The 26,583-nt window shown below is 39.2% G+C and overlaps 1 protein-coding gene across 1 annotated transcript; it reads left to right on the forward strand.

The window, feature by feature from the left end:
• Positions 1 to 2,911: 2,911 nt before the first annotated feature.
• On the forward strand, positions 2,912 to 17,456 carry LOC124131867 (myosin heavy chain, striated muscle-like). Its single transcript, XM_046495373.2, has 32 exons — positions 2,912 to 3,141; positions 3,331 to 3,474; positions 3,604 to 3,760; positions 4,217 to 4,244; positions 4,487 to 4,592; positions 4,777 to 4,869; positions 6,603 to 6,666; positions 6,809 to 6,907; positions 7,019 to 7,122; positions 7,306 to 7,707; positions 7,859 to 8,029; positions 8,533 to 8,836; positions 9,052 to 9,128; positions 9,391 to 9,478; positions 9,624 to 9,741; positions 9,923 to 10,180; positions 10,320 to 10,785; positions 11,147 to 11,502; positions 11,632 to 11,722; positions 11,892 to 12,035; positions 12,226 to 12,392; positions 12,515 to 12,593; positions 12,745 to 12,990; positions 13,211 to 13,407; positions 13,579 to 13,711; positions 14,110 to 14,326; positions 14,545 to 14,785; positions 15,002 to 15,194; positions 15,385 to 15,645; positions 16,091 to 16,330; positions 16,531 to 16,731; positions 17,188 to 17,456. The coding sequence occupies exons 1-32, from the start codon at positions 2,944 to 2,946 to the stop codon at positions 17,350 to 17,352; spliced, it is 5,808 nt and encodes a 1,935-aa protein (XP_046351329.2). The 5' UTR covers positions 2,912 to 2,943; the 3' UTR covers positions 17,353 to 17,456.
• Positions 17,457 to 26,583: the final 9,127 nt, after the last annotated feature.

Below are 26,583 nucleotides of genomic sequence, written 5' to 3' on the forward strand. Positions count from 1 at the left end.
GTTACGAATAATGATCAATAACAGGTTGGCCATTAACACTGACTGGACGTCACATTCCTACATCGAAGTACATTGCATGATCCTTCAACATATCCATGCACTAAGCACATATGTGAATCACACTCCCTTACCAAGAGTGGTACCTCTGCCAACCTGTCAAATGTGAGGAATCAACGCATGTTACATCTTTTCCAACAATTACATACATGTGTGTCTGTCGTTCTTATTTCTAGTTTTAAATTCCACAAATAAAAAAGAATATATGACATGAAATGACTAAACTATTTGGTGGTGAGGTGAAATGGGGTATAACGTCGCGTTCAAGATTACTCTGTGTGTGTGTGTGTGTGTGTGTGTGTGTGTGTGTGTGTGTGTGTGTGTGTGTGTGTGTGTGTGTGTGTGTGTGTGTGTGTGTGTGTACTTTATGCCGGAGTACTGAGATACCATGCCGCAGTTTTTAGATGTATACCCAATCAGAGACCGTAACCTGACTTGGAGTCGATCCGACCTTGTTTTATCCCCTTAATGGCTGGGTAACAACAAGTACCATCTCTTAACGTACCACCGCCCTTCCACTGAGACGTTCTCTCCACAAGACCACCAACCTACTTGAATAAAATGTCATGTGACTTCCGACGTACACATGCTCAACTATTTACTTTTGTACATTTTTCTTTTGTTTGCATTGTACGGACTTAGAATCACTTTCACATGTGAAGGTGAAGTTTAACGATTCCCACTGTCGCTGTCATATCACTATGTATGCATGATTATGGACAAGTAAATTATGCTAAAACACTGCACTGAATACAGTACATACACGTTTACTTGCATACATGAGAAAATGCATATACAACAAACGACCCGTGAAGATCCGGGGTAGAATAGGTCTTCAGCAACCACTGCTTGCCGTAAAAGGCGACTATGCTTGTCGTAAAAGGCGACTAACGGGATCGGGTGTTCAGGCTCGCTGACCCGGTTGATGCATGTCATCGTATCTCAATTGCGTGGGTCGATGCTCATGATGTCAATCACTGGATTGTCTTGTCAAGACTCGTTTATTTACAGACCGCCGTCATATAGCTGGAATATTTCTGAGTGCGGCGTTAAACAACAAACAAACAAACAAAACATCCATGAGAAAAGTTCGATGATCCGATATGCAAACTAGCGCGTGGCAGTGGTGTAATGTTATGTCATCACTGCACGGAGTGAAAGTCTTCTAAGGGTGAGGTGGCATGGGTTCAGGATCTCATTACGCTACATTAACGAATATTACTATACCGCAAATACAGCATATGCATCACCTATAGGCGATACAACACATGTCTAACATGCTTTCAATATATTAATGAAGAAGAAGAATATTAATGGCACAAGTAATCAAAAACCGCCATTGCAAAATATATAGAATGGGATCCTGATTAATGCCTAACATAGTCTTCTAATAATGCTTCCAAATCCCGAGTGTAGTAACAACACATGCTTCAGAAAAAACGTTGTATGACATTCTAGCGACTACTACAATTCATAAGAACACACAAATCCCGAGTATATATTTAACACTACACCAAATAAGACTGCACTACAGTTGCAAACTAATGTTAATAAATGACCCTGCTGTTATTATTCGTGAACTAATCTGAGATATCGGTAATTATTATGTTAAGGTAGAGTATACGAAAAAAATGCATCGATAAGGGTTTTATATCATTTAATATATCGGAACGAGTAAGTCTTGTAGTAACAGACAAGGAACAATAACGTATAATAGTATTCCCGAAAGGCGTTCTGTATTATTCTGATTGATATAATGTTTATTCAAGATTCCGATCATGACGAACACCATTTATAAAGAGTTTAAGTTTGCCATGAAGGTTAATACAAGTTGTATAAGACTTTTCACGAAGTTACGTGTATTCATGATAACATTAGATCTTTATTTTCATGCTGATATAGATGTGTCTTAGCGATGACAACATCTGAAACATTACCAATTTGAGCGACAAACATCATCTCGATAATGTTAACGACCATTAGGACTGTAATGATGCAATTCAACCAGTTTGAAATACATTCTTCAGGAATCAGATTATGTAGAATGTAATCACTGAAAACCTGTTCCATTTTCTTGCAATTAACTCACGGAACCCCGTCGCCAATCTACTAATTTGTCGTAACTTGAAGCTTTATTGAAATCGGCAATAGGTGGAGCTAGGTCTTTCTGGGATGCCCCCTACGGCTCTACTTGTATTGTGGAGAGGAGTGGGGCGAGGGGGTGGGGGTTGGCGGAGGGGGGGCGCACTGGTCACGACCCAATCCACGTGGTCAACCCTGTTACGGGTGGAGTATCATATGACATTGTTGGTCAGCTCTTCGGGCACATCCAATGAGAAATCTGAATTATTTTAGTCAACCAATCATATGTTTTTATGCAAATGTACGCTTGAATTCCTTGGGTATATATACAGGTTCATTTCTTCCGAAACATCAGATCAGCTGTACTCGTAAGTATATCCCGCCTATTAATAACCATGCATTTCCAGAATGACAATACCATGGATAAAACTAACTTTTGTTTCTTGTTTTATTTGTTTTCTCAATATTAAAACACTATAATACGATGGATTCTTACTGTTGGTCCTGCGGTCTTAGGTACGACATTTGAGCTGTAACAGGTTGTTATAATTATGACACATTGTTTGTCAGAACCAAACCCGTCTTGGAGGGTTTCACCAAAATTGTAAACGCCTACGAACTGCGTCACTTCCCCCACACTGTGCAGACACGCCATATTCATACCGGACATCCGTACTGGAATCCCCCTAGGGTAATGTTTGAAGTCTTCTTTGGCGCATTTATTACTGCAATATCTTTCCATATTTCAGAGCTGTTAGCCATTTCCTTGCTTTCGAACCCACTCCATCTACGACACTTGTCAACATGGCCTCCTACGATCCCACCGACCCTGAGATGCAGTATCTTGCTGTGGACCGCAAGAAGCTGCTGAAGGAGCAGAACAAGTCCTTTGATGCCAAGAAATCATGCTGGGCCCCTGATGCAGACCAGGGTTTCCGTGCTGCAGAACTGAAGAGCACAAAGGGCGAGGAGGTCACCGTCCTTATCCTTGAGACGAATGAGGTACTACTAAATAAGATTATACATATACCATCAATGCATACTTACAAATTACTTTTTTTTTCAAAACGTCGATTGACAGGTACTATTTAATAAATGACAATGTGTGTTGTTCATCATCGGCCAGTTGTGAATGCACGAAAACAAAGAGGTGTCGCTGTCCATCATTCAATACAATACTTATTATTTCAGACTAAGACGTTCAAAAAAGACGAAATTCAATCGATGAACCCTCCCAAGTTCGAGAAGATCGAGGATATCGCCAACATGACCTACCTGAACGAAGCCGCCGTCCTGTATAACCTGAGGTCCAGGTACACCTCTGGCATGATCTATGTAAGTGTCATTCTATGTAGCACATACATAAGATGAACCATATTACCAACATGAACCTTGATATATTGAATTAACAAAACAGCATCAGCGTAACAATTGATCATAGACTTGATAATCTCCGTCCTTCAGACATACTCTGGCTTGTTCTGCATCGCCATCAACCCCTACCGTCGTCTCCCCATCTACACCCCGTCCATCGTAGCCAAGTACAGAGGCAAGAGGAAGACCGAGATGCCTCCTCACTTGTTCTCCATCTCGGACAACGCCTACCAATTCATGGTCCAAGGTAGGTTTAGTTTTCTGCTATTAAAAAATAACAATAATTGACTAATATAAAAACAACAACAATTGTTTGAAGGGCTAACTTAACGCGTTAAGTAATATATACAAGTGTATACAATTATTCTTCATGCTCCTCTCACAAGACTTTACTGACCCGTGAAGATTCGAGGTAGAATAGGTCTTCAGCAACCCATGCTTGACGTAAAAGGCGACTATGCTTATCGTAAAAGGCGACTAACGGGATCGAGTGGTCAGGCTCGCTGACTTGGTTGATGCATGTCATCGATCCCAATTGCGTGGATCGATGCTCATGAGATCAATCACTGGATTGTCTGGTCCAGACTCGATTATTTACAGACTGCCGTCATATAGCTGGAATATTGCTGAGTGCGGCGTTAAACAACAAACCAACCAACTTACATGTTACTAATAGTTTGAGTATTACTACTGTTTGTTACAGATCGTGAAAATCAATCCATGCTGATCACGTAAGTTAACTTTTACGAGTACAATACAGTACAAGATCACAAGAAGAAAGCAGTGTTACCTTTTCAACATGAGATTGTAAACATAAATCATAATCTTACTACGCTGTGGTATAAATCACTTTCTGAAAAAACAGTGAATAATTTTAGATAGTAAAACAATATTTTAAATTTAATACCGATGTGTTATTAAATAATAACATGTATTAGCAAGCATTTAAAATTGATAATCACATTCAAATCAGTGGTGAATCTGGAGCCGGAAAGACTGAGAACACCAAGAAGGTCATCGCCTATTTCGCCTTTGTCGCCGCCGCCTCCAAAGGAGAAGGGGAACAAGAGGACAAGAAGGTGAGACGTGAAAGCTAACTTTCAGAAGCAATGTAAGAATTTCAGTTTTCGTTTCAGTTTCAATGATCGTTCTTAACATAACACGATTTTCAAATATATCCTGAGAATAAATGAAACAATCAGACTTCTTCTTGATACATTTGATATACATTGTTTAGACACACACTTATTGTATCTTTGAAAGGGATCACTCGAAGATCAAATCGTGCAAGCTAATCCTGTTCTTGAGGCCTACGGAAACGCCAAGACATCCCGTAATAACAACTCCTCCAGATTCGTAAGTTATTCGAATATTGTTTACTCCGATGCTGTGATGTTTTCCCCGAAAATAGAAATAATATAAACTAGTGTCCAAAAGAAACGATACCACCTGTTTGCAACGACATAAAAGAAAAACTCAACAATGCAGAAGTTTAGGATTGGTGTTATGCTTTTGAGAAATCCTTTCACAACATCTGTACAAAAATTTCATTTCAATAAAATCTGTACAACCAATATGACAAGCCTTTAAAGATGGGTGGGGTCGAAAAATGAACATTTCGTTAGAGCACTGATCACAGAAACAACGGGAAATGTCACACCACACGTCTCAAAGTCAAGTCAGTAGCGGGTATGTCCACCGTGAGCATCAATACATGCCAGAACACGCCTACGGACTGATGTCGTCAAACGTCTGATGACGTTGGGAGTGATGCGTTGCCATTCCCCGAGGAGACATCGTTCCAAGTCCTGGACGTTGACTGGAGGCACACGGCGACGTCGGATTTGCCGATCGAGGTGGTCCCATAAGTGCTCGATGGGATTCATGTCCGGTGAACATGCGGGCCATGGCAAAACCTGTACGTTGGCGTTGGCAAGGAAGTTCTGTGTCAATCTTGTTGTGTGTGGCCTTGCATTGTCATGTTGGAAAAGGAGTCCACGAGGCTGTTGCTGAATAAAGGGCACCACAACAGGCCGTAGGATGTCATCAAGATAACGCTGTGCATTCAGGTTTCCACGAATTACGACAAGCATCGTTTTGACGTCACCACATATGCCACCCCAAACCATTAACCCTCCACCTCCAAACGGCCGGACCTGTTGGATACAGTTAGGCGCCAAACGTTCACCAAATCGTCGGTATACAAGCTGCCGTCCATCGTTTCTGAAGATGAGGAATCTGCTCTCATCAGAGAACATAACACGTGCCCAGTCCCGCCGTTGCCAACGTCGAACTCGCCTGGCCAAGATCAGTCTGTTGTTCCGGTGTCGAGGCGTCAGGAGCGGTCCGCGGTAGGGATGACGTGGCCGGATACCATACTGCCGTAGTCTCCTGTAGACGGTCTGTCGACTGATCCTGTGTCCCAGTGCTGTAGCCGCCGTGGACGTCGCTGTTACGGTGCGGTTCCTCAGGTGTAATACCCGGATGTAACGATCTTCACGGGGCGTGGTTACTCGTGGTCTTCCACTCCTGGGCCTGTCTGACGTCTCACCTGTCTGACGTAACCGCTGCATCAACCTGGTGATAGTGATGCGTGCGCAGCCAAACCTTCTGGCGACGTCGACGTGTGACGCTCCTTGTTGGACCATTCCAACGGCTCTCTCTCTCTCGATGGCTGTCAAACGTGGCATATCTTGTGTTCTTTTTGTTGCTGTGATATCAACGTGTCTGATCAGCCGTTTTATACAGTTTTTCTGCACGTGCAGAACATGCTAGAGAGGGAAATGTCACTTTCACGAAATTTACGTTTTTTCCCGGAAGTGATCACGTGTTCCCGGTATTTTTTATCGACTATACTGTGTGCAATACGAATTGGCATGTTTTCATACTTGACAATTCACTTAGTAAAAAACAATTTTGAAAATAAGTTGGTATCGTTTCTTTTGGACACTAGTTTATGTTGCTGGCAGTTATACATAATCAAAGCACCGTATATAATTAAGAATGTGGCATATTTTGTCATTGTCCTAAACGGATCTGACTGCTTTATGTATTCACGAATGATTGTGAGACATTATTTTCCACTGCAGGGAAAATTCGTCCGAATTCACTTCGCCACATCTGGCAAAATCGCTGGTGCAGATATTGAAACATGTGAGTAACTAGACCACACTTATTATAATCGTATATTTATTGTGATAAATGTACATAAAATGAATATATTTTATTTCTATTCACACGACATTACTTATGTCTGTGAGACAAATTGACTATAATGGATTCTATCTTTTTCCAGATCTTCTTGAGAAATCTCGCGTGACGTATCAACAATCTGTTGAAAGGAACTACCACATCTTCTACCAGATGCTGTCACAGGCTGTTCCATCTGTGTTAGGTAAGCAGAACCACATATCATAATGCGTTAAACCTAGCGTTAATATGAACGAAAAATACATAATTCGAACTATTACTAAATTCATTAATCCAAATCAATCTTTATTTACAGAGACGATTGTGGCCAAACCTGATGCTGGTCTGTACACCTTCATCAACCAGGGAGTCCTTACAGTCAACGGCATCGACGATGTTGAGGAGATGAAGATGACTGATGTTAGTTCCATAATTACACTCTTCATAGAACAGAATAAATTTATGAATATGGTTTACACAATCATTTGCATTTCAGGTTGTACTGGAAATCGAAGAAATTTCTCTTTATATATAACAAAATCAGTAAAACCATTGTCTTTTTACTTAGCACCCCTTCCATGTTAACGTTCCATTTTCATTTAGGAAGCCTTTGATGTCCTGGGATTCACTGGGGATGAGAAAACGAGCGCCTATAAATGCACTGGTTCAATTTTGCACATGGGTGAGATGCAGTTCAAACAGAAGGGTGAACAGGCTGAGCCTGATGGAACTGCTGAGGCTGAGAAGGTTTCCTTCCTGTTGGGCGTCAACTGTGGTGACTTCCTGAAGGCTCTGTGTAAACCCAAGATCAAGGTAGCAATGGATTACGTCACTCAAGGACGAACCAAGAATCAGGTTCTCTATTCTGTTGGTGCTTTGTCCAAATCCCTCTACGATCGTGTGTTTAATTGGCTGGTCAAGAGAGTCAACCACTCCCTGGACACCAAGAAACCCAGACAGTTCTTCATTGGTGTGCTGGATATTGCAGGGTTTGAGATCTTTGATGTAAGTAACACTCGTTTTTATAGTAGTAAAAAAACATAATAGATGTAGTTATCAAAAGACATTCCATAAGAACTATTACGTTTCCGTTAACAGTGAGTTGTAACAAATAATGATTGTTCTTAGACTTACAAGATTGATATATGTCATACAGTTCAACAGCTTCGAGCAACTGTGCATCAACTACACTAACGAGCGCCTGCAGCAATTCTTCAACCACCACATGTTTGTGCTGGAGCAAGAGGAATACAAGAAGGAAGGCATAGTCTGGGAATTCATTGACTTCGGCATGGATTTACAGGCCTGCATTGAACTCATTGAAAAGGTAAGGTCCTTCTCATATAATTGACTGTAATTGGTCAATTAGACTTTTGCATACTATTATAAAGAGCATTATAATGCCTCAAAGTGAAATTAATCAGAGAGCAGATCTACTGACCCCACATGAGCCCGTATACCGTAAGTAAAAATCCAAGATGGTTGATACTGACCTAATATGAGACAGTATATACCGTCAGTAACAGCCATCTTGGATTTTCCAACACCCACCTCACATATTTCACATGACATTTTGACATGACACGTGCGATATGGATACCAGAGAGTGTAAACTTTTCGTCATGGTGTCTTTAGTTGCCGTATACGGTGTCATATTAGGTAAGCACGCGCCTCGCCCAATATTTTTCTGCTAACCTAATATGGCACAATATACGGCAACTAAGGACACCATAACTAATATGATTATGTTGATAAACATAGCACAGAGCTAAACAATATAACACTACGATCTTCTCGTAACCAGATATTCTATAAATGATCATGTTACAGCCTTTGGGTATACTGTCTATCTTGGAAGAGGAGTGCATGTTCCCCAAAGCATCTGACAAGAGCTTTAAAGACAAACTGACCGAGAACCACATGGGCAAGTCTCCAAACTTCCTTAAGCCAAATAAGTCAATGAAGGGAGGTCAACACGGTGACTTCGCCCTGAAGCACTACGCCGGAACTGTTCCCTATAACATTGGAGGCTGGCTCGAGAAGAACAAGGACCCTGTCAATGAGACCATTGTTGATCTCCTGAAACAGTCAAAAGAACCACTTGTGCAGTTGCTCTTCACTCCAGCTGAAGCAGGTGTGTAGGTTAGGGTTAGGGTCAGGGTTAGGGTAATGTCACTCATGCTCAAATGAAATGCTTGTGGTTGCTTTATGTATGTAAGTTCAACATGAACGACATAGGGATTCACAAAAGGAGCACATTAAATACTATATTCATAAATTATCTTAAAACTCAAATGATGGCAAACATCCCTCTCTGTATTAATAATGTATATCCCGTCAATGTTTCAGATGCTGCAGCAGCTGCTGGTGCCGGTAAAAAGAAGAAGAAGAGTTCTGCTTTCCAGACAATCTCTGCCACTCACAGGGTAGGATTATATTGATTAATATCTTTCACTGTGCTATTTAAAAGTGTATAGTAAGTCAAACATACCTTATACATTTATACTTTAGCATTTTAAAAACTCACCGTGACATGGTAGAACTTATGCAGAAATTCTCACTCACTCACTTCCTCTCAAAAGAGACCCAATGTAACTATGTCAAACATTCTCACTCACTCGTTCACTTACTCTCAAAACATTATAACCGCCTGATGTAAGAGATCATGATGAAATGTATTTGTTTCAGGAATCGCTAAACAAGCTGATGAAGAACTTGTACACAACTCACCCACACTTTGTACGATGTATCATCCCCAACGAGACCAAAACACCAGGTGCTTACAGAAGTTACATTCGTTTCTTTGATTGAACATCACATGCTGTTAATCGTATCATGTATACAAAGTAAATTATGATTTCATTTAAAAAAAGTCGACCTGTCATTGTACTCATGAAGGTGAACTGGATTTCTATTTCCAGGTCTGATTGATGCTGGTCTCGTGCTCCACCAGCTTCAGTGTAATGGTGTACTTGAAGGAATCCGTATCTGCAGGAAGGGTTTTCCCAGCAGAGTCGTGTACTCTGAATTCAAACAAAGGTGAAAAATGCTCGCCTTGATCAATGTTGAATATGTTTATTTACTGTAGGGTGATATATTTATCACATTGATTACGTCATTGTAATTCGTTTCCATTTTTTAATTTGCATTTGTTTTACACAATCCCTCAAATTCAACATCAACAAATATTTAAATGAAGTTGTCTTTTTTTTACAAACAGATACTCCATCTTGGCTCCCAATGCTATTCCCCAAGGCTTCGTTGAGGGCAAAGTTGTCTCTGGGAAAATCTTGGAGGCTCTGCAAATGAACCCAGATGAGTATCGTCTGGGCAATACCAAAGTGTTTTTCAAGGCCGGTGTCCTCGGTCACCTTGAGGAGCTCCGTGACGAGCGTCTGTCCACGATTGTGGCTCTCTTCCAAGCTCACATACGCGGCTACTTAATGAGGACATACCTAAAGAATCTTCATGACAAGAGGTAACCATCAGTGTACACGTAACCTGCATATCAGCTTTATTGTTTGAATTTAACATTTGATGTTCCTGTCTTCTATTGAAGATATACGAAAAGGCGCTTTTATAAAATGGTTATTGTCATTATAGAATTTCCTTTTTAGAGTTGCCCTGGAAATGATTCAGAAGAATATCCGCAAATGGCTGGCTATGAGGAACTGGTGCTGGTGGAGATTCTACACCAAGGTCAAGCCTCTTCTCAGTATTGCTGCTGCTGAAGATGAAATGAAACAAAAGGAGGAAGCACTGGCCAAAACAAAAGGAGAGCTGGAGAAGATCACTTCCAGATCAAAGGAACTCGAGGAACAGAATGTTACCTTGATGCAGGCTAAAAATGATCTATTCCTAGAGGTCCAGACAAAGCAAGACACCATCGATGACTGCGAAGAAAGAGTTGAGCAGTTGCTGAAACAAAAAAATGACTTTGAAACTCAACTGAAGGAACTGGAGGAACGTCTCTTGGATGAGGAAGATGTAAATGCTGATGCTGTTGAGAGGAGGAAACAAATGGAAACCGAAAACAACGAGTTGAAGAAGGATATTGAGGAACTTGAGAGGTGCCTTGATAAGGTATGTAAATAATCTCTCGAGTTGGGATTCGTGGTAATTAAAGCAGATAATTAAGGGAACGTAATTAATTAGATAGCATGCAGGTTAATGAAACTGCCAAGTGATGGTCCACAAGATATGGGCTAGGAAACGGTGGTTGAGATATCTAGCTAGTACACTGCAATTCGCTATCTGTGCCTTAAATATTTAGGGGTCCCATCTGAACCATCTCAGTACCATATCACGATCGTGGGATTCACCAGAATGGTAAACGTCTAAGGAATACATCACTTTAGGCTTATCTCGCATTACGATGACAAACGATGATACTTTCCAAAGGAATTTTAAACAAAGCTCACATAAAGGTGTTTTTCTGTTGTAGGCTGATCAAGAAACCAAAACCAAAGAAAACCAAATCAGAACCCTAGAAGATGAAATTGCCCAGAAAGATGAAGCTGTGGCTAAATTATCAAAAAACAAGAAGGACATTGAATCCCAAAACCAGAAAACAGCTGACGCTCTTCAGGCTGAGGAAGACAAGGTGAACCACCTTACTAAATTAAAAACCAAACTAGAACATTCTCTAGATGATATGGAGGACACTCTTGAACGTGAGAAAAAGGTGCGAGCTGACGTTGAGAAGGTCAAGAGAAAGTTGGAACAAGATCTGAAGATGACACAGGAAGTTGTTGAAGAACTGGAGCGCATTAGGCGTGAAATGGAAGACACCATTAAGAGGTACTGTGGTGTTTTTCACAAGACTATGTTTATTGTCATTTGTACTTCGTACGTGTTTACTCTGTTAAAATGCAGAGGAAAGGTAATTACTTGATGACTATGTGATTGACACGTATTTCCTTTATTTAGGAAGGACAAAGATATGGCCACAATAAGCACACAGCTTGAAGATGAGCAAGGTCATGGGGCTCAACTTCAGAGAAAAATCAAGGAGTTGCAGGTATAAAAATAAACCGTTCATTTTTTTTATGCTCAATGTACAGCCTAAACACACCACTTGTGAAAATTATTTGTTTCTTCAAGACAAATTAATTTCGTAATATAACGCTTAATATGAACACTAAACCAAACATATAGATCGATTCAACAGCCTTCTGGTCCTAATTTAGGCTCACATTGAGGAACTTGAGGAGGAACTAGAAGCAGAAAGACAATCAAGATGCAAGGTTGAGAAGCAAAGGATGGAGTTTGCTCGTGAACTTGAAGAACTTTCTGAACGTTTGGACGAAGCTGGTGGTGCCACGTCAATTCAGGTACATCCTTCAGGCTACAAAAGAAATATATGCCATTTCAAAGATCTTGAGTATTATCACTGACACACTAAAAAGGTTTTTTTCGTCCCTGATCCTGGGAGTATTTTGTATATTTCTGTATGACAATTATAATAATATAACAAAACGCATGATTTTCATAACTATATTTGATCTGTTCATATTGTGACAGGTTGAGCTAAACAAGAAACGGGAACATGAGATTCTAAAGATGCGCCGGGATCTTGAAGAAAGTGCTATTCACCATGAAACACAGATTACTGTCTTTCGTAAGAAACACCAAGATGCTGTCAACGAGTTCAGTGATCAGCTTGAACAACTACTCAAACTGAAGAGCAAGTAAGTGATGTGATATAATGTCACACTTGCGAGTCATTTGTAATTGTAGAGAATAATAACTGGTTGAATTCATAAAGCACATTTAGACCTTTGTTGAACCCCTGTTTCAATCATGTCCTCAGACTCGAGAAGGAGAAGCAAATAATGAAGGGGGAAATTGATGAACTTCAAACCCAGCTGGATCACGTCAAGAAGAACAGGGTAAGCAACTGCATGTGTTTGTCTATTGATATTGTTATTGCGTTCTTTAGATGAAACAGTATATCTAATGTCTAAACAATATCAATAAACTGATAAAGAATCCATAAAATCCTTCTTCAATGACCTATATTAGAACCCTTCTCCCTCTCAGGGTTGCTCCGAAAAGATGTCCAAACAGGTGGAGACCCATATCACCGAGATGAACGTGACGATTGAAGAGGGAACTCGACAAATCAATGAAATCCAGTCCCAAAAGTTCAAACTACAGACAGAATGTAGTGACCTCACCCGTCAGCTCGAGGAGGCTGAACATCACGTCAGTCACCTGAGTAAAGAGAAGTCCACTCTGTCTAGTCACTTGGAGGAAGCCAAGAAAAGTTTGGAGGAAGAATCAAGGGTAGGCTATTCACATAATCTAATCGCATTATCATTTTAGTCAACATAGTCAACAAGAGTAAGTGAATAACGTAATGGCACGGCAAAACTGTTATCAACAATACTGACTATTAGAAATGTCTCTTATTATTGATATTTCATTTGAAATGCACAACAGTACATGTGCATTTGTCTATTAACGTGAACGCTAATGTATCACATCTCAATAACGTCTTCTGCAGATTCGCATGAAACTCCAATCTGATGTTCGAAACCTGAACTCGGATATGGAGAGCTTCCGTGATCAGCTTGAGGAAGAACACGAGAGGACTGCCACACTTCAGCGTCAGCTGGCTAAGGCGAACAATGAAGCTCAGCAGTGGAAGTCCAAGTTCGAAACTGAGGGCATTTGTAGGATGGAAGAAATTGAAGAGTCCAGGTAACAAAAAGGCTAATTTCTTGAAAGGTATCTTTATAAACTAATATCAACACAAATATTTTGTTTGACTTTGACAGACATGTAAAATTTCCTATAGAATAGTTATGTTGAGTGGTTCAGAAGACTTATATAATTTGTGTCCTGTTGCAATAGAAATGTTTGGTTCTTCAGGCGTCGTCTCCAGGTTAAACTGACAGAGTCAGAACAATGCCTACAAACAGCCTATGCCAAGTGCAATGCGCTGGAGAAGGTCAAATTTAGACTACAGGGAGAATTAGAAGATCTCATGGTTGATGTTGATAGGGTAAGTACATGTTGTACATGGTATTCTCATCAATATATAACAAAAAAGCGACAACGTCCTTTCCATAATCATAAGAAAGCTCTGCCCAAAACACAGTCGAAAGTACAATTCCGACTTTATCATTAGCACGTGTTCACGAATCATTATAAAATAGTGATGATACCAGGTTTTCGCGAAAGGTGAAAAAGGAAGCAAAAGAGTCGAGAACAAAGGCGGATTACTAAATTACTTACAACCGACTCTTTGAACTTTCATTGCTTCTATATCCTTATAACATGTTTCAAAATTAATCATGGTCATCTCTGTGAACAGGTTTTGTTTTATCTGTAGCTAATGGCTTTTTATGTACATGCACTTGCTGTAGTGATATGCATCATTCCAACCAAAACGCACTTCAGGCTAACGCAACATCTACGACCTTGGAGAAGAAGCAGAGAATGTTTGACAGGACGGTGCAGGAATGGCAGGTCAAGGTCACCAACTTGCAGACAGAGCTAGAAGTTTCTCAAAAAGAGTCACGTAACTACTCAACTGAACTCTTCCGGTTCCGTAGTCAAGTTGAGGAATACCACAGTCAAGTGGAGACTTTAACAAGAGAAAACAAAAACTTGTCTGGTATGTGTCTTGTGCTTTTTACGGATACTTATGAAATTATGTAACAGGTGCCCTACTGTTTGAATCATCACGGACTTATCTTTATAAATTAAATCTTTATAAATTGTCTTAAATTGTCTCGGTTGTCTATATTCAGTATTATTTTCATTCTTAAGTTTACTTAATCAGCTATTTGTACATGTATATTTTCATACACTCTTACGCTTGAAATTTATCAGTTGAAGTCCGGGAAGTAACTTCTCAGTTAAGTGACGGAGGCCGTGGCGTTCACGACGTCGAAAAGATGTGCAAACGTCTCCAGATGGAGAAGGAGGAACTCCAGACTGCCCTGGAGGAGATTGAGTCCTCTCTAGAACAGGAGGAGGCCAAGGTGACGAGGATAACTTTGGAGTTGGCTCAAGTCAGAGCAGACATTGACAGACGTATAGCAGAGAAGGAAGAAGACTTTGAGAATACTCGGTGAGATATTGATATTATACATTTTTCTACAGACTTTCTTTTTCTTGCATTAACCAGTCACATAATGAAACGATTTATCCGTTCGATGTCAAACAATGTAAGTCCAAAGTATACAGACCGATTTTATTGCCTCAGTGTAGAAGTGTCTAACAAGCCTAGTAGTTCATATAGGATCTTTATTCAAAGCTTATTGATTATGCATATGTATTTCTGCAGTCGCAACCATCAAAAGGTTCTGGCGTCCCTGCAAATCAGTTTGGAATCCGAAACCAAGGGCAAGAATGACGCCATGAAGATCAAGAAGAAATTAGAACAAGACATCAATGAGCTTGAGATCGCCCTTGATGCAGCAAATCGTTCTCGTGTTGAGGCTGAGACAAGTTCCAAGAAATTCTACGTTGAGATCAGGGTATATAATATGTCCCACAATCATTCTTAAGTATTCGACATATACAACAGCAGGTTATAAGAGGTTTCCGTCAATTCTCAGATATCGCTAGAATCAGCTGAATCATTTTTGCAGACATAAGTTTATCGAAAGTATATTGGGATATATTTAGTAGAAAATATTAACACTCAAATTTGATTTTTGATTTTAGGAGCTGTACATTAAGGTCGAGGATTTCCAGAGATCACGCGAAGAGTCTCGCGAAGCTTACCAGTCTCTTGAACGCCGCTGTAACATACTAAAGGGAGAGAGTGAGGAGATGCGCACATCTTTGGAATCGTCTGAACGCGCCCGCAAGGCCGCCGAACTTGAACTGAATGACATCACAGCACGCATGAACATGCTTACCGTCCAGATCACCTCAACTTCAAGCCAGAAGAGGAAGTTTGAGAGCGACATCACTGCTATGCAGGTGAGACAGCAGTTAAGAATCAGATATTTTAAAACAAACATTAATGTACTGAGTATATGACCAACTGAGGAACCTGTGATTGTGTAGAGTAAAGTTCTGTAACGCCAGGATCCTCGGATGGTGGACTTGAATTCATGATAGTCCCCGATTACGACCATTGGCCGCTTTGGGCTTTGATGATAAAGTGAGCACCCGAAATGGCAAAAACGTGATGTCCATTGTCAAAAAGGTTCTGATTGATTTTGTTGTTTCACAGGGACCTATCATGATAGCACCTTAATCCAGAATCAACAAGTGGACAGAATATAATCGTGTTTCATAGTTAGCAAGCTGCCATAGCTTCTTTTGCTCCAACTCTTTTCCTCTGAAGCCAGTAAATAACCATACATAACCGACATGTGCACCTGTCCAATGCATTAATTATTTGTTTCTTTATTGTCTACAGTCCGACCTTGATGACATGAGAAGCCACATCAAGATATCCGAGGAGAACTGTAAGCGCGCTGTTGCTGATTTCACCCGTGTGTCTGAAGAGCTCCGAGTTGAGCAGAACAACAGCAGGCAGCTGATGAAGGTCAAGATGCACTTTGAGAGTCAAGTGAAGGAGCTTCTGATCCGATTTGAAGAAACCGAGGGCTTGGGAATCAAGGGTGGCAGGAAGATGATCCAGAAACTCGAGCATAAGGTGGGTGTTATGCGGCAGAGTTGTAGTCTGTTGCATTCCAACAGTATAATACTAGTATATATGTAATGGGATATCAAATATATGCCAAACTAATCATCTACGAAAAAAATGAACAAATAATTGTGAAAGTATTTAATTATCACAAAATGAGATATTGCCTTATTCAGTAGTGTTGTATATCTTCGTTTGTATTCGTTTAGATTCGTGAACTGAATTCTGAGCTTGAGAACGAGCAGCGCCTCCATGCGGAAACCCGGAAAAGTTCTCGTTTTGCTGAACGTCGTCTGAAGGATCTAGCTTTCCAAGCAGAAGAGGACAGGAAGACCCAGGAGAGACTCCAGGAGACTGTGGACAAGCTGAATGCTAAACTGAAGGCCTACAAGATACATATTGAGGAAGTGGTAAGTGAAGACATATTCACTTTGAACACTCACCTGTATTAATCTGAATGTATCAAACATTTACCAGTGGAAAAAGGATGGATTCATCCTCTACAATGCAGGCTCATGCAAAGTTAATAGAGGTTCAACAACCAACACTGAAACCTTTTCATCTTGTAATGCCTTATCATATTCAGTTAATATCGATTCAATAGAAACTGTGTTCTCATTATCTCCCCGCACATATATCCACTTATGTGGATTAGGCTACATAAGACCACAACAAACAAGTTGGTATCCATAAATTGTGTCCACTTTGTCATCCATCAACTCCTTAGTTATGCCTAACAAACAATACATGAGACCAAACAATTGTTAGTTGGAGAAGGAGCTAGGATCACAATGTCTAATTTCCACAGCAAACCCCAAATTTCATATAAACTCAATTAAACATGAACCTATTTCCGTTGCTTCCAGGAGGAGATTGCGACCATGAACCTGGGCAAGTTCCGCAAGATGCAACAGGACCTGGAGTACGCTGAGGAGAGAGCCGACTCCGCTGAGGCAACTGTCCAGAAACTCAGAGTCAAGAACCGCGTCTCTGTTTCCGTCGTTCGCAGCTACTCGAAGACGACTCAATAACTGATGTTGGCTGGCCTTCCAATGAAGTGATCACTGTTCAATATTTAAACCTAATTTATTGATAAGCCTCCTTGTTTGAAAGTCAATAAAGCATATTTATGAAACGGTTTTCTGTCCTACCTAGCGATCCACATTACTGTCAGCTTTTACCTAAAAATGCATTTTTCCCAAAAGCTCTAATATACTATTTATCACTCCAGACCATTCACACTATATTAGTTACTAAACATATCCACTACATAGTACCTTCACTCTCCAGATCATTCATGTTGTATTAGTAACTCAACTTCTACACTATATAGTGCCTTCTCACTCCAGATAATTCATGCTAAAGTAGTTACCAAACATATCCACTACATAGCACCTTCTCACTCCAGATCATTCACACTATATTAGTTACTAAACATATCAAGTACACAGAACCTTCTCATAATAGATCATTCACTCTATATTACTTACTAAACATATCCAGTACATAGTACTATCTCACTCTAGATAATTCACTCTATATTAGTTACTCAACATATCCAGTACATAGTAACTTCTAACAATAGATCATTCACACAATTTGAGTTACTAAACATATCCCCTACATAGTACCTTCTCACACCACATCATGCATGCTGTATCAGTAACTTAACATATCCTCTACATAATACCTTCTCACTCCAGATAATTCCTGCTAAAGTTGTTACTAAAGATAACAAGTACATGATACCTTCTCACACCAGATCATTCATACTATATTAGTTACTAAACATATCCAGTACATCGTACCTTCTTACAATATCTCATTCATGCTATATCAGTTACTAAAAGGGGGCACGGGTGGCCCAGTCGTCTAAGCGCCGCAATTCGCGATAATTCCAGATAATTCACTCTATATTAGTAACTAAACATATCCAGTACACAGAACCTTCTCAAAATAGATCATTCATGCTGTATTAGTTACTAAATATATTGCCTATATAGTACCTTCTCACACCAGATCATTCACTCTATATTAGTTACTCAACATATCCAGTACATAGTAACTTCTAACAATAAATCATTCACACAATTTGAGTTACTAAACATATCCCCTACATAGTACCTTCTCACACCACATCATGCATGCTGTATCAGTAACTTAACATATCCACTACATAGTACCTTCTCACTCCAGATAATTCATGCTAAAGTTGTTACTAAAGATAACAAGTACATGATACCTTCTTACAACAGATCATTCATCCTGTATTAGTTACTAACATATCCTCAACATACTACCATCTCACTCCAGATAATTCACTCTATATTAGTTACTAAACATATCCACTACATAGTACCTTCTCACTCCAGATAATTCACTCTATATTACTTACTCAACATATCCAGTACATAGTACCATCTCACTCCAGATAATTCACTCTATATTAGTTACTAAACATATCCACTACATTGTACCTTCTCACTCAATATCATTCACTCTATATTACTTACTCAACATATCCAGTACATAGTACCATCTTACTCCAGATCATTCACACAATTTTAGTTACTAAACATATCCCCTACATAGTACCTTCTCACTCCAGATCATTCACACTATATTAGTTACTAAACATATCCAAAACATACTACCATCTCACTCGAGATAATTCACTCTATATTAGTAACTAAACATATCCAGTACACAGAACCTTCTCAAAATAGATCATTCATGCTAAAGTAGTTACTAAACATATCCACCACATAGCAACTTCTCACTCCAGATAATTCATGCTAAGGTAGTTACTAAACATATCCACTACATAGTACCTTCTCACTCCAGATAATTCACACTATATTAGTTACTAAACATATCCACAACATACTACCATCTCACTCCAGATAATTCACTCTATATTAGTTACTAAACATATCAAGTACACAGAACATTCTCATAATAGATCGTTCATGCTCTATTAGTTACTAAATATATTGCCTACATAGTACCTTCTCACACCAGATCATTCACTCTATATTACTTACTATACATATCCAGTACATAGTACTATCTCACTCCAGATAATTCACTCTATATTAGTTACTAAACATATTCACTACATAATACCTTCTCATTTCAGATCATTCACTCTATATTAGTTACTCAACATATCCAGTACATAGTAACTTCTAACAATAGATCATTCACACAATTTGAGTTACTAAACATATCCCCTACATAGTACCTTCTCACACCACATCATGCATGCTGTATCAGTAACTTAACGTATCCTCTACATAATACCTTCTCACTCCAGATAATTCCTGCTAAAGTTGTTACTAAAGATAACAAGTACATGATACCTTCTCACACCAGATCATTCATACTATATTAGTTACTAAACATATCCAGTACATCGTACCTTCTTACAATATCTCATTCATGCTATATCAGTTACTAAAAGGGGGCACGGGTGGCCCAGTCGTCTAAGCGCCGCAATTCGCGATAATTCCAGATAATTCACTCTATATTAGTAACTAAACATATCCAGTACACAGAACCTTCTCAAAATAGATCATTCATGCTGTATTAGTTACTAAATATATTGCCTATATAGTACCTTCTCACACCAGATCATTCACTCTATATTAGTTACTCAACATATCCAGTACATAGTAACTTCTAACAATAGATCATTCACACAATTTGAGTTACTAAACATATCCCCTACATAGTACCTTCTCACACCACATCATGCATGCTGTATCAGTAACTTAACATATCCACTACATAGTACCTTCTCACTCCAGATAATTCATGCTAAAGTTGTTACTAAAGATAACAAGTACATGATACCTTCTTACAACAGATCATTCATCCTGTATTAGTTACTAACATATCCACAACATACTACCATCTCACTCCAGATAATTCACTCTATATTAGTTACTAAACATATCCACTACATAGTACCTTCTCACTCCAGATAATTCACTCTATATTACTTACTCAACATATCCAGTACAAAGTACCATCTCACTCCAGATAATTCACTCTATATTAGTTACTAAACATATCCACTACATTGTACCTTCTCACTCCAGATCATTCACTCCATATTACTTACTCAACATATCCAGTACATAGTACCATCTCACTCCAGATCATTCACACAATTTTAGTTACTAAACATATCCACTACATAGTACCTTCTCACTCCAGATCATTCACACTATATTAGTTACTAAACATATCCAAAACATACTACCATCTCACTCCAGATAATTCACTCTATATTAGTAACTAAACATATCCAGTACACAGAACCTTCTCAAAATAGATGATTCATGCTGTATTAGTTACTAAATATATTGCCTACATAGTTCCTTCTCACTCCAGATCATTCACTCTATATTAGTTACTAAACACATCCAGTACATAGTAACTTCTAACAATAGATCATTCACACAATTTTAGTTACTAAACATATCCCCTACATAGTACCTTCTCACACCACATCATGCATGCTGTATCAGTAACTTAACATATCCACTACATAGTACCTTCTCACTCCAGATAATTCCTGCTAAAGTTATTACTAAAGATAACAAGTACATGATACCTTCTTACAACAGATCATTCATCCTGTATTAGTTACTAACAATTCCACAACATACTACCATCTCACTCCAGATCATTCAATCTATATTAGTTACTAAACATATCCACATCAAAGTACTTTCTCACACCAGATCATTTACACTATACGAGTTACTGAACATATCCAGTACATAGTATACATTCGCTCTATATTAGTTACTAAACATATCCACAACATGTAACATCTCACTCCAAATCATTCACGCTGTTTAGTTACTAAACATATCCAGTTCATAGTACTTTCTTACGACAGATCATTCATACTGTATTCGTTGCTAAACAAGTCAAGTACATAGTACGTTCAAACACCAGACCATTCACACTATCTTAGTGACTTAACATATTCACAACATAGTACCATCTCATTCAAGGCCATTTACTCTATATGAGTTACTAAACATATCCAATACATAGTACCTTCTCATCACAGATCATCCATGCTGTATTAGTTACTAAACATATCCACCACATAGTACCTTCTCAAACTGATAATTCATGCTAAAGTAGTTACTAAAGATATCCAGTACATAATACCTTCCCACGCCAGATCATTCACACCATATTAGTTACTAAACATATCTACTACATAGTGCCTTCTCACACCAGACATTCGTGCTCTATTAGTTACTAAACATATCCACTACATTGTGGCTTCTCACACCAGATATTAACTCTATATTAGTTACTGGACATATCTACTACATAGTACCTTCTCACACCAGATACTTCACACTATATTAGTTACAAAACGTATCCACAACATAGTACAATCTCACTCCAGATCATTCACTCTATATTAGTTACTAAACATATGAAATACATAGTACCTTGTCACAATAGATCATTCATGATTTACTTGTTGTTAAACATATCCACTACATATTCCCTTCTCACTCCAGATAATTCATGCTATATTAGTAAATAAACATATCCACTACATAGTACCTTCTCACTCCAGGTCATTTACACTTTAATAGTTATCGAACATATCCAGTACATAGTACCTTCTTACTCTAGATAATTCGCTCGATATTAGTTACTAAACATATCCACAAAATAGTACCATCTCACTCCAAATCATTCATATTATTTAGTTGCTAAACATATCCAGTTCATAGTACCTTCATACAACAGATCATTCATACTGCATGAGTTGCTAAACATGTCCACTGCATAGGACCTTCAAACATCGGACCATTCACACTATCTTAGTAACTTAACATATCCACTGCATAGTGCCTTCTCACATCAGATCATTTACTCTATATTAGTGACTGAACATATCCACAACATCGTACCATCTCACTCCAAATCATTCATACTGTATTAGTTGCTAAACATGTCCACTACATAGTACCTTCTTGCACCAGACCATTCACACTATCTTAGTTACTTAACACATCCACAACATAGTGCCTTCTCACACCAGATAATTCACACTATAAAGGTTACTAAACATATCCAGTTCATAGTACCTTCATACAACAGATCATTCATACTGCATGAGTTGCTAAACATGTCCACTGCATAGGACCTTCAAACATCGGACCATTCACACTATCTTAGTAACTTAACATATCCACTGCATAGTGCCTTCTCACATCAGATCATCTACTCTATATTAGTGACTGAACATATCCACAACATAGTGCCTTCTCACACCAGACATTCGTGCTCTATTAGTTACGAAACATTTCCACTACATAGTACCTTATTACAATAGATCATTCATGTTGTACTAGTTGCTAAACATATCCACTACATTGTACCTTCTCACTGCAGATAATTCACGCTATATTAGTAACTAAACATATCGACTCCATTGAACCTTCTCACTCCAGATCATTTGCATCGTAAGAGTTACTGAACATATCTAGTACATAGTGCCTTCTCACTCCAGATAATCCACTCTATATTTGTTACTGAACATATCCACAACATCGTACCATCTCACTCCAAATCATTCATACTGTATTAGTTGCTAAACATGTCCACTACATAGTACCTTCTTGCACCAGACCATTCACACTATCTTAGTTACTTAACATATCCACAACATAGTGTCTTCTCACACCAGACATTCGTGCTCTATTAGTTACGAAACATTTCCACTACATAGTACCTTATTACAATAGATCATTCATGTTGTACTAGTTGCTAAACATATCCACTACATTGTACCTTCTCAGTGCAGATAATTCACGCTATATTAGTAACTAAACATATCGACTCCATTGAACCTTCTCACTCCAGGTCATTTACATTGTAAGAGTTACTGAACATATCCAGTACATAGTACCTTCTCACTCCAGATAATTCACTCTATATTATTTTTTAAACATATCCACTACATAGTACCTTCTCACGCCAGATCATTCACACTGTATTTGTTGCTAAACATATCCCCTTCATAATACCTTCTCACATCAGACCGTTAATGCTATACTAGTAACTATTGCTAAAAGCGGAGTAAAACCTCACTCACTCACTTCACTAGTTACGAAACATATCCACTACATAGTACCTCCTCACACCAGAGCATTCATGGTCTATTAAATACTCAACATATCTACTACATAATACCTTCTCACTCCAGGTCATTCATTCCCAATTGATTACTATATATATATATTTGCACTACATAATTCTTTTGCACTCTGGGGGCGGTCGGGTATTCTAGTGGTTAAAGCGCTCGCTCGTCACGCCGAAGACCTGGGCAAGATTCCCGAAATGTATACAATTTGTGAAGCCCATTTCTGGTGTCTCCCGCCGTGATATATTGCTGGAATATTGCTTAAAGCGGCGTTAAACCAAACTCACTCACCCACTCACTTACTCACTCACTCACTCACTTTTAGACTCTGAATCATTTATACGATATTAGTTACTGTTCATATATACTAAGGAATGCCTTCTCAAGATCATTCATAATATGTGACCCATCAGGAAAAAAGGGACCTCGTGGGTGTTAGGGTGTGCAGGGACGTCATTAAGAAAGACGCTTGACGTCAACGTATTTCCTTAAAAATGCACCTCCTCACTCCATATAATTCATACCGTATCAGTTGATAAACGTGTCCACTATTAAATACCTTTTCACTCCAGACCATTTAAACTGCATAAGTGACAGTACATTTACAACATATAATACTTTCTCACTCCAGATAATTCAAACAATATTGGCTACTGTACATATACACCACGTGATACTTTCTCACTCCATATAATTCATACAATATTATCAACTGTACATATAAACCACGCAATACTTTCTCACTCCAGATAAATCATACAATATTATCAACTGTTCATATACACCAACTAATACTTTTCCACTCCAGATAATTCATACAATATTATCTACTGTACATATACACCACGAAATACTTTCTCACTCCAGATAATTCATAAAATATTATCTATTCAAATTACTCCAATGGAGTAGTTACTCATACATGAAATCTTTCCATCAGGACTCACTGCATATTTTACTTTTAGTGATATATGATTTCCACGAATATGTAAGTAGCTAACTGATATTTGATATATACCTTGTTTATTTATATATGAGATGCCCGAATTAAATTATTAGCTTAAAGATAGTTCTTTTCTCAGGGACTCTGAGTGAGTGAGTGAGTGAGTTGGGTTTAACAGTATTCCAGTCATATCACGGCGTGTCAGCTTAATGTGGGAGGACAGCCCGAAGTGATGCAGGTCTCAGACGTTTACCATTTCGGTGAAACCCACGAGCACGCGTATGGTGCTGACAAACCTAGAAACATAATCGGGGGGAACCGGGATTCGAACCCACAATCATAGGTTTCTGGCGTGCCCAAGGGACGCAATTCTGCACAGCGAATCGCGGCGCCTTAGACGACTGGGCCACCCGTGCCCCCTCAGGGACTCTGAAGTGGTAGAAGTAGAAAATCTCGGCTTTGAACACTCTCTGCTATTGAGTACGTGATGATTGGCACATATGACCACATCAGTGGACGCCTTCGAATCCGACGCCACGTTAGGGTATACAGAACAGAAGTGCACAATATACGATATATACGATGTGATACGACGGTTTGTATCGTATTTGGGGAAAATGAGAATAAAACTATACTCATCTTTGAGACATCTTAACTTACACATTTCACATATCCTTTCCTTTTCTTTCCTTTCTGTCATTGCTATATTTCATTCATTTACAATAAATTAATTATGGGGACTAAACCAGGCTAATGAAGCACAAAATGTCTGTTCCTGTTAGGAAGCTTTCAGTACAGATTATGAGTGAGTGAGTGAGTGTGTATGGTTTTACGTCGCTCTCAGCATTTCCAGCATCACCACGGTGGGGGACACCAGAAATGGGCTTCACATATTGTCCCTTGTGGGGAATCGAACCTAGGCCTCGGCGTTACGAGCGAACGCTTTAACCACTAGGCTACCCCGCCGTCCCTACAGTTTATGAGACTTCTGAGACGAGTGGTATTTCCTTCAAACAATTTATGATGCTGGCCATATCTGAAAACACGGGGGGGCACGGGTGGCCCAGTCGTCTAAGGCGCCGCGATTCGCTATGCAGAGTTGCGTCCCTTGGACATGCCAGAAACCTATGATTGTGGGTTCGAATCCCGTTTCGCCCCGATTATGTTTCTTGGTTTGTCAGCACCATACGCGTGCTCGTGGGTTTCACCGAAGTGGTAAACGTCTTAGACCTGCATCACTTAGGGCTTTCCTCACACATTAAGCTGACACGCCGTGATATAACTGGAATACTGTTAAAAGCGGCGTTAAAGCCAACCCACTCACTCACTGAAAACACGAAACTCTCTCTCTCTCTCTATAGCTGCTGTTGATTGTAAATATTCCCGTCCGGAACGTTTGACCTATAAAATGACTACACGCTAATCTTTGTAACTTCAACATTCCTGGAATATTGATACATGTTTCCATGAAAGCATGTTTTCACATGCTGATACAAGTTTCTAGTTAAAAGCAAATGTATGATGTTAGATGTCAAAGCAATGAAAAAACACAGAAGACCGGTTGGTACGAAGTTACGTGTGGTGGTATAACACAAGGCTGATTCCATTACCGCCATTATTACGTGGAACCAAATCGGCAAACATTAGGAAGATAATATGCTAATTTATTGTAATATGACACTTCATTGAATGGGGCAGTAGCTCTAACGTGGTCTGGATAACATTACCCCTAACAGTTATCACATGGTGGGGCAAAGACCCCCCTTCCCGACCCTCTTCCACATGTTTACCCCCTGCAGCTGACTAGTAAGCAGATGGCATTATCATGCTGTCCAATGAGAAGGGCGAAGTACTGCAAATCAGCCAATCAATACCTTGCTTGTAACTTCATGTGTATATAAATAGGTCGTAAACCTCAGACGAATCAGATCAGCTACAGCCGTATGTATTTTTGATAATCTTACAACTACGTTGAAAATCTAATATCACTATTTGCTAGGAAGGTAGCATTTAAAGTAAGAGTTTCTTCATTGAAACACGCCCAACTCCGATTTACTCATAAACATATATTAATATTTATCTGAACCGCATACTTAGGATAATTCATTTCTCCATTTCAGCGCTGAT

The sequence above is a fragment of the Haliotis rufescens genome, unplaced genomic scaffold, assembly GCF_023055435.1.
Source record: "Haliotis rufescens isolate VD_foot unplaced genomic scaffold, xgHalRufe1.0.p SCAF_20, whole genome shotgun sequence".
NCBI lineage: Eukaryota > Metazoa > Mollusca > Gastropoda > Lepetellida > Haliotidae > Haliotis > Haliotis rufescens.

Bases quoted from the DNA above. Each gene is read 5' to 3' on its own strand.
- LOC124131867 (XM_046495373.2), top strand. From the start codon at position 2,944: ATGGCCTCCTACGATCCCACCGACCCTGAGATGCAGTATCTTGCTGTG. The intron at 3,475-3,603 runs GTAAGTGTCATT...TCCGTCCTTCAG, and splicing joins ACACCTCTGGCATGATCTAT to ACATACTCTGGCTTGTTCTG. The intron at 6,667-6,808 runs GTGAGTAACTAG...ATCTTTTTCCAG, and splicing joins TGGTGCAGATATTGAAACAT to ATCTTCTTGAGAAATCTCGC.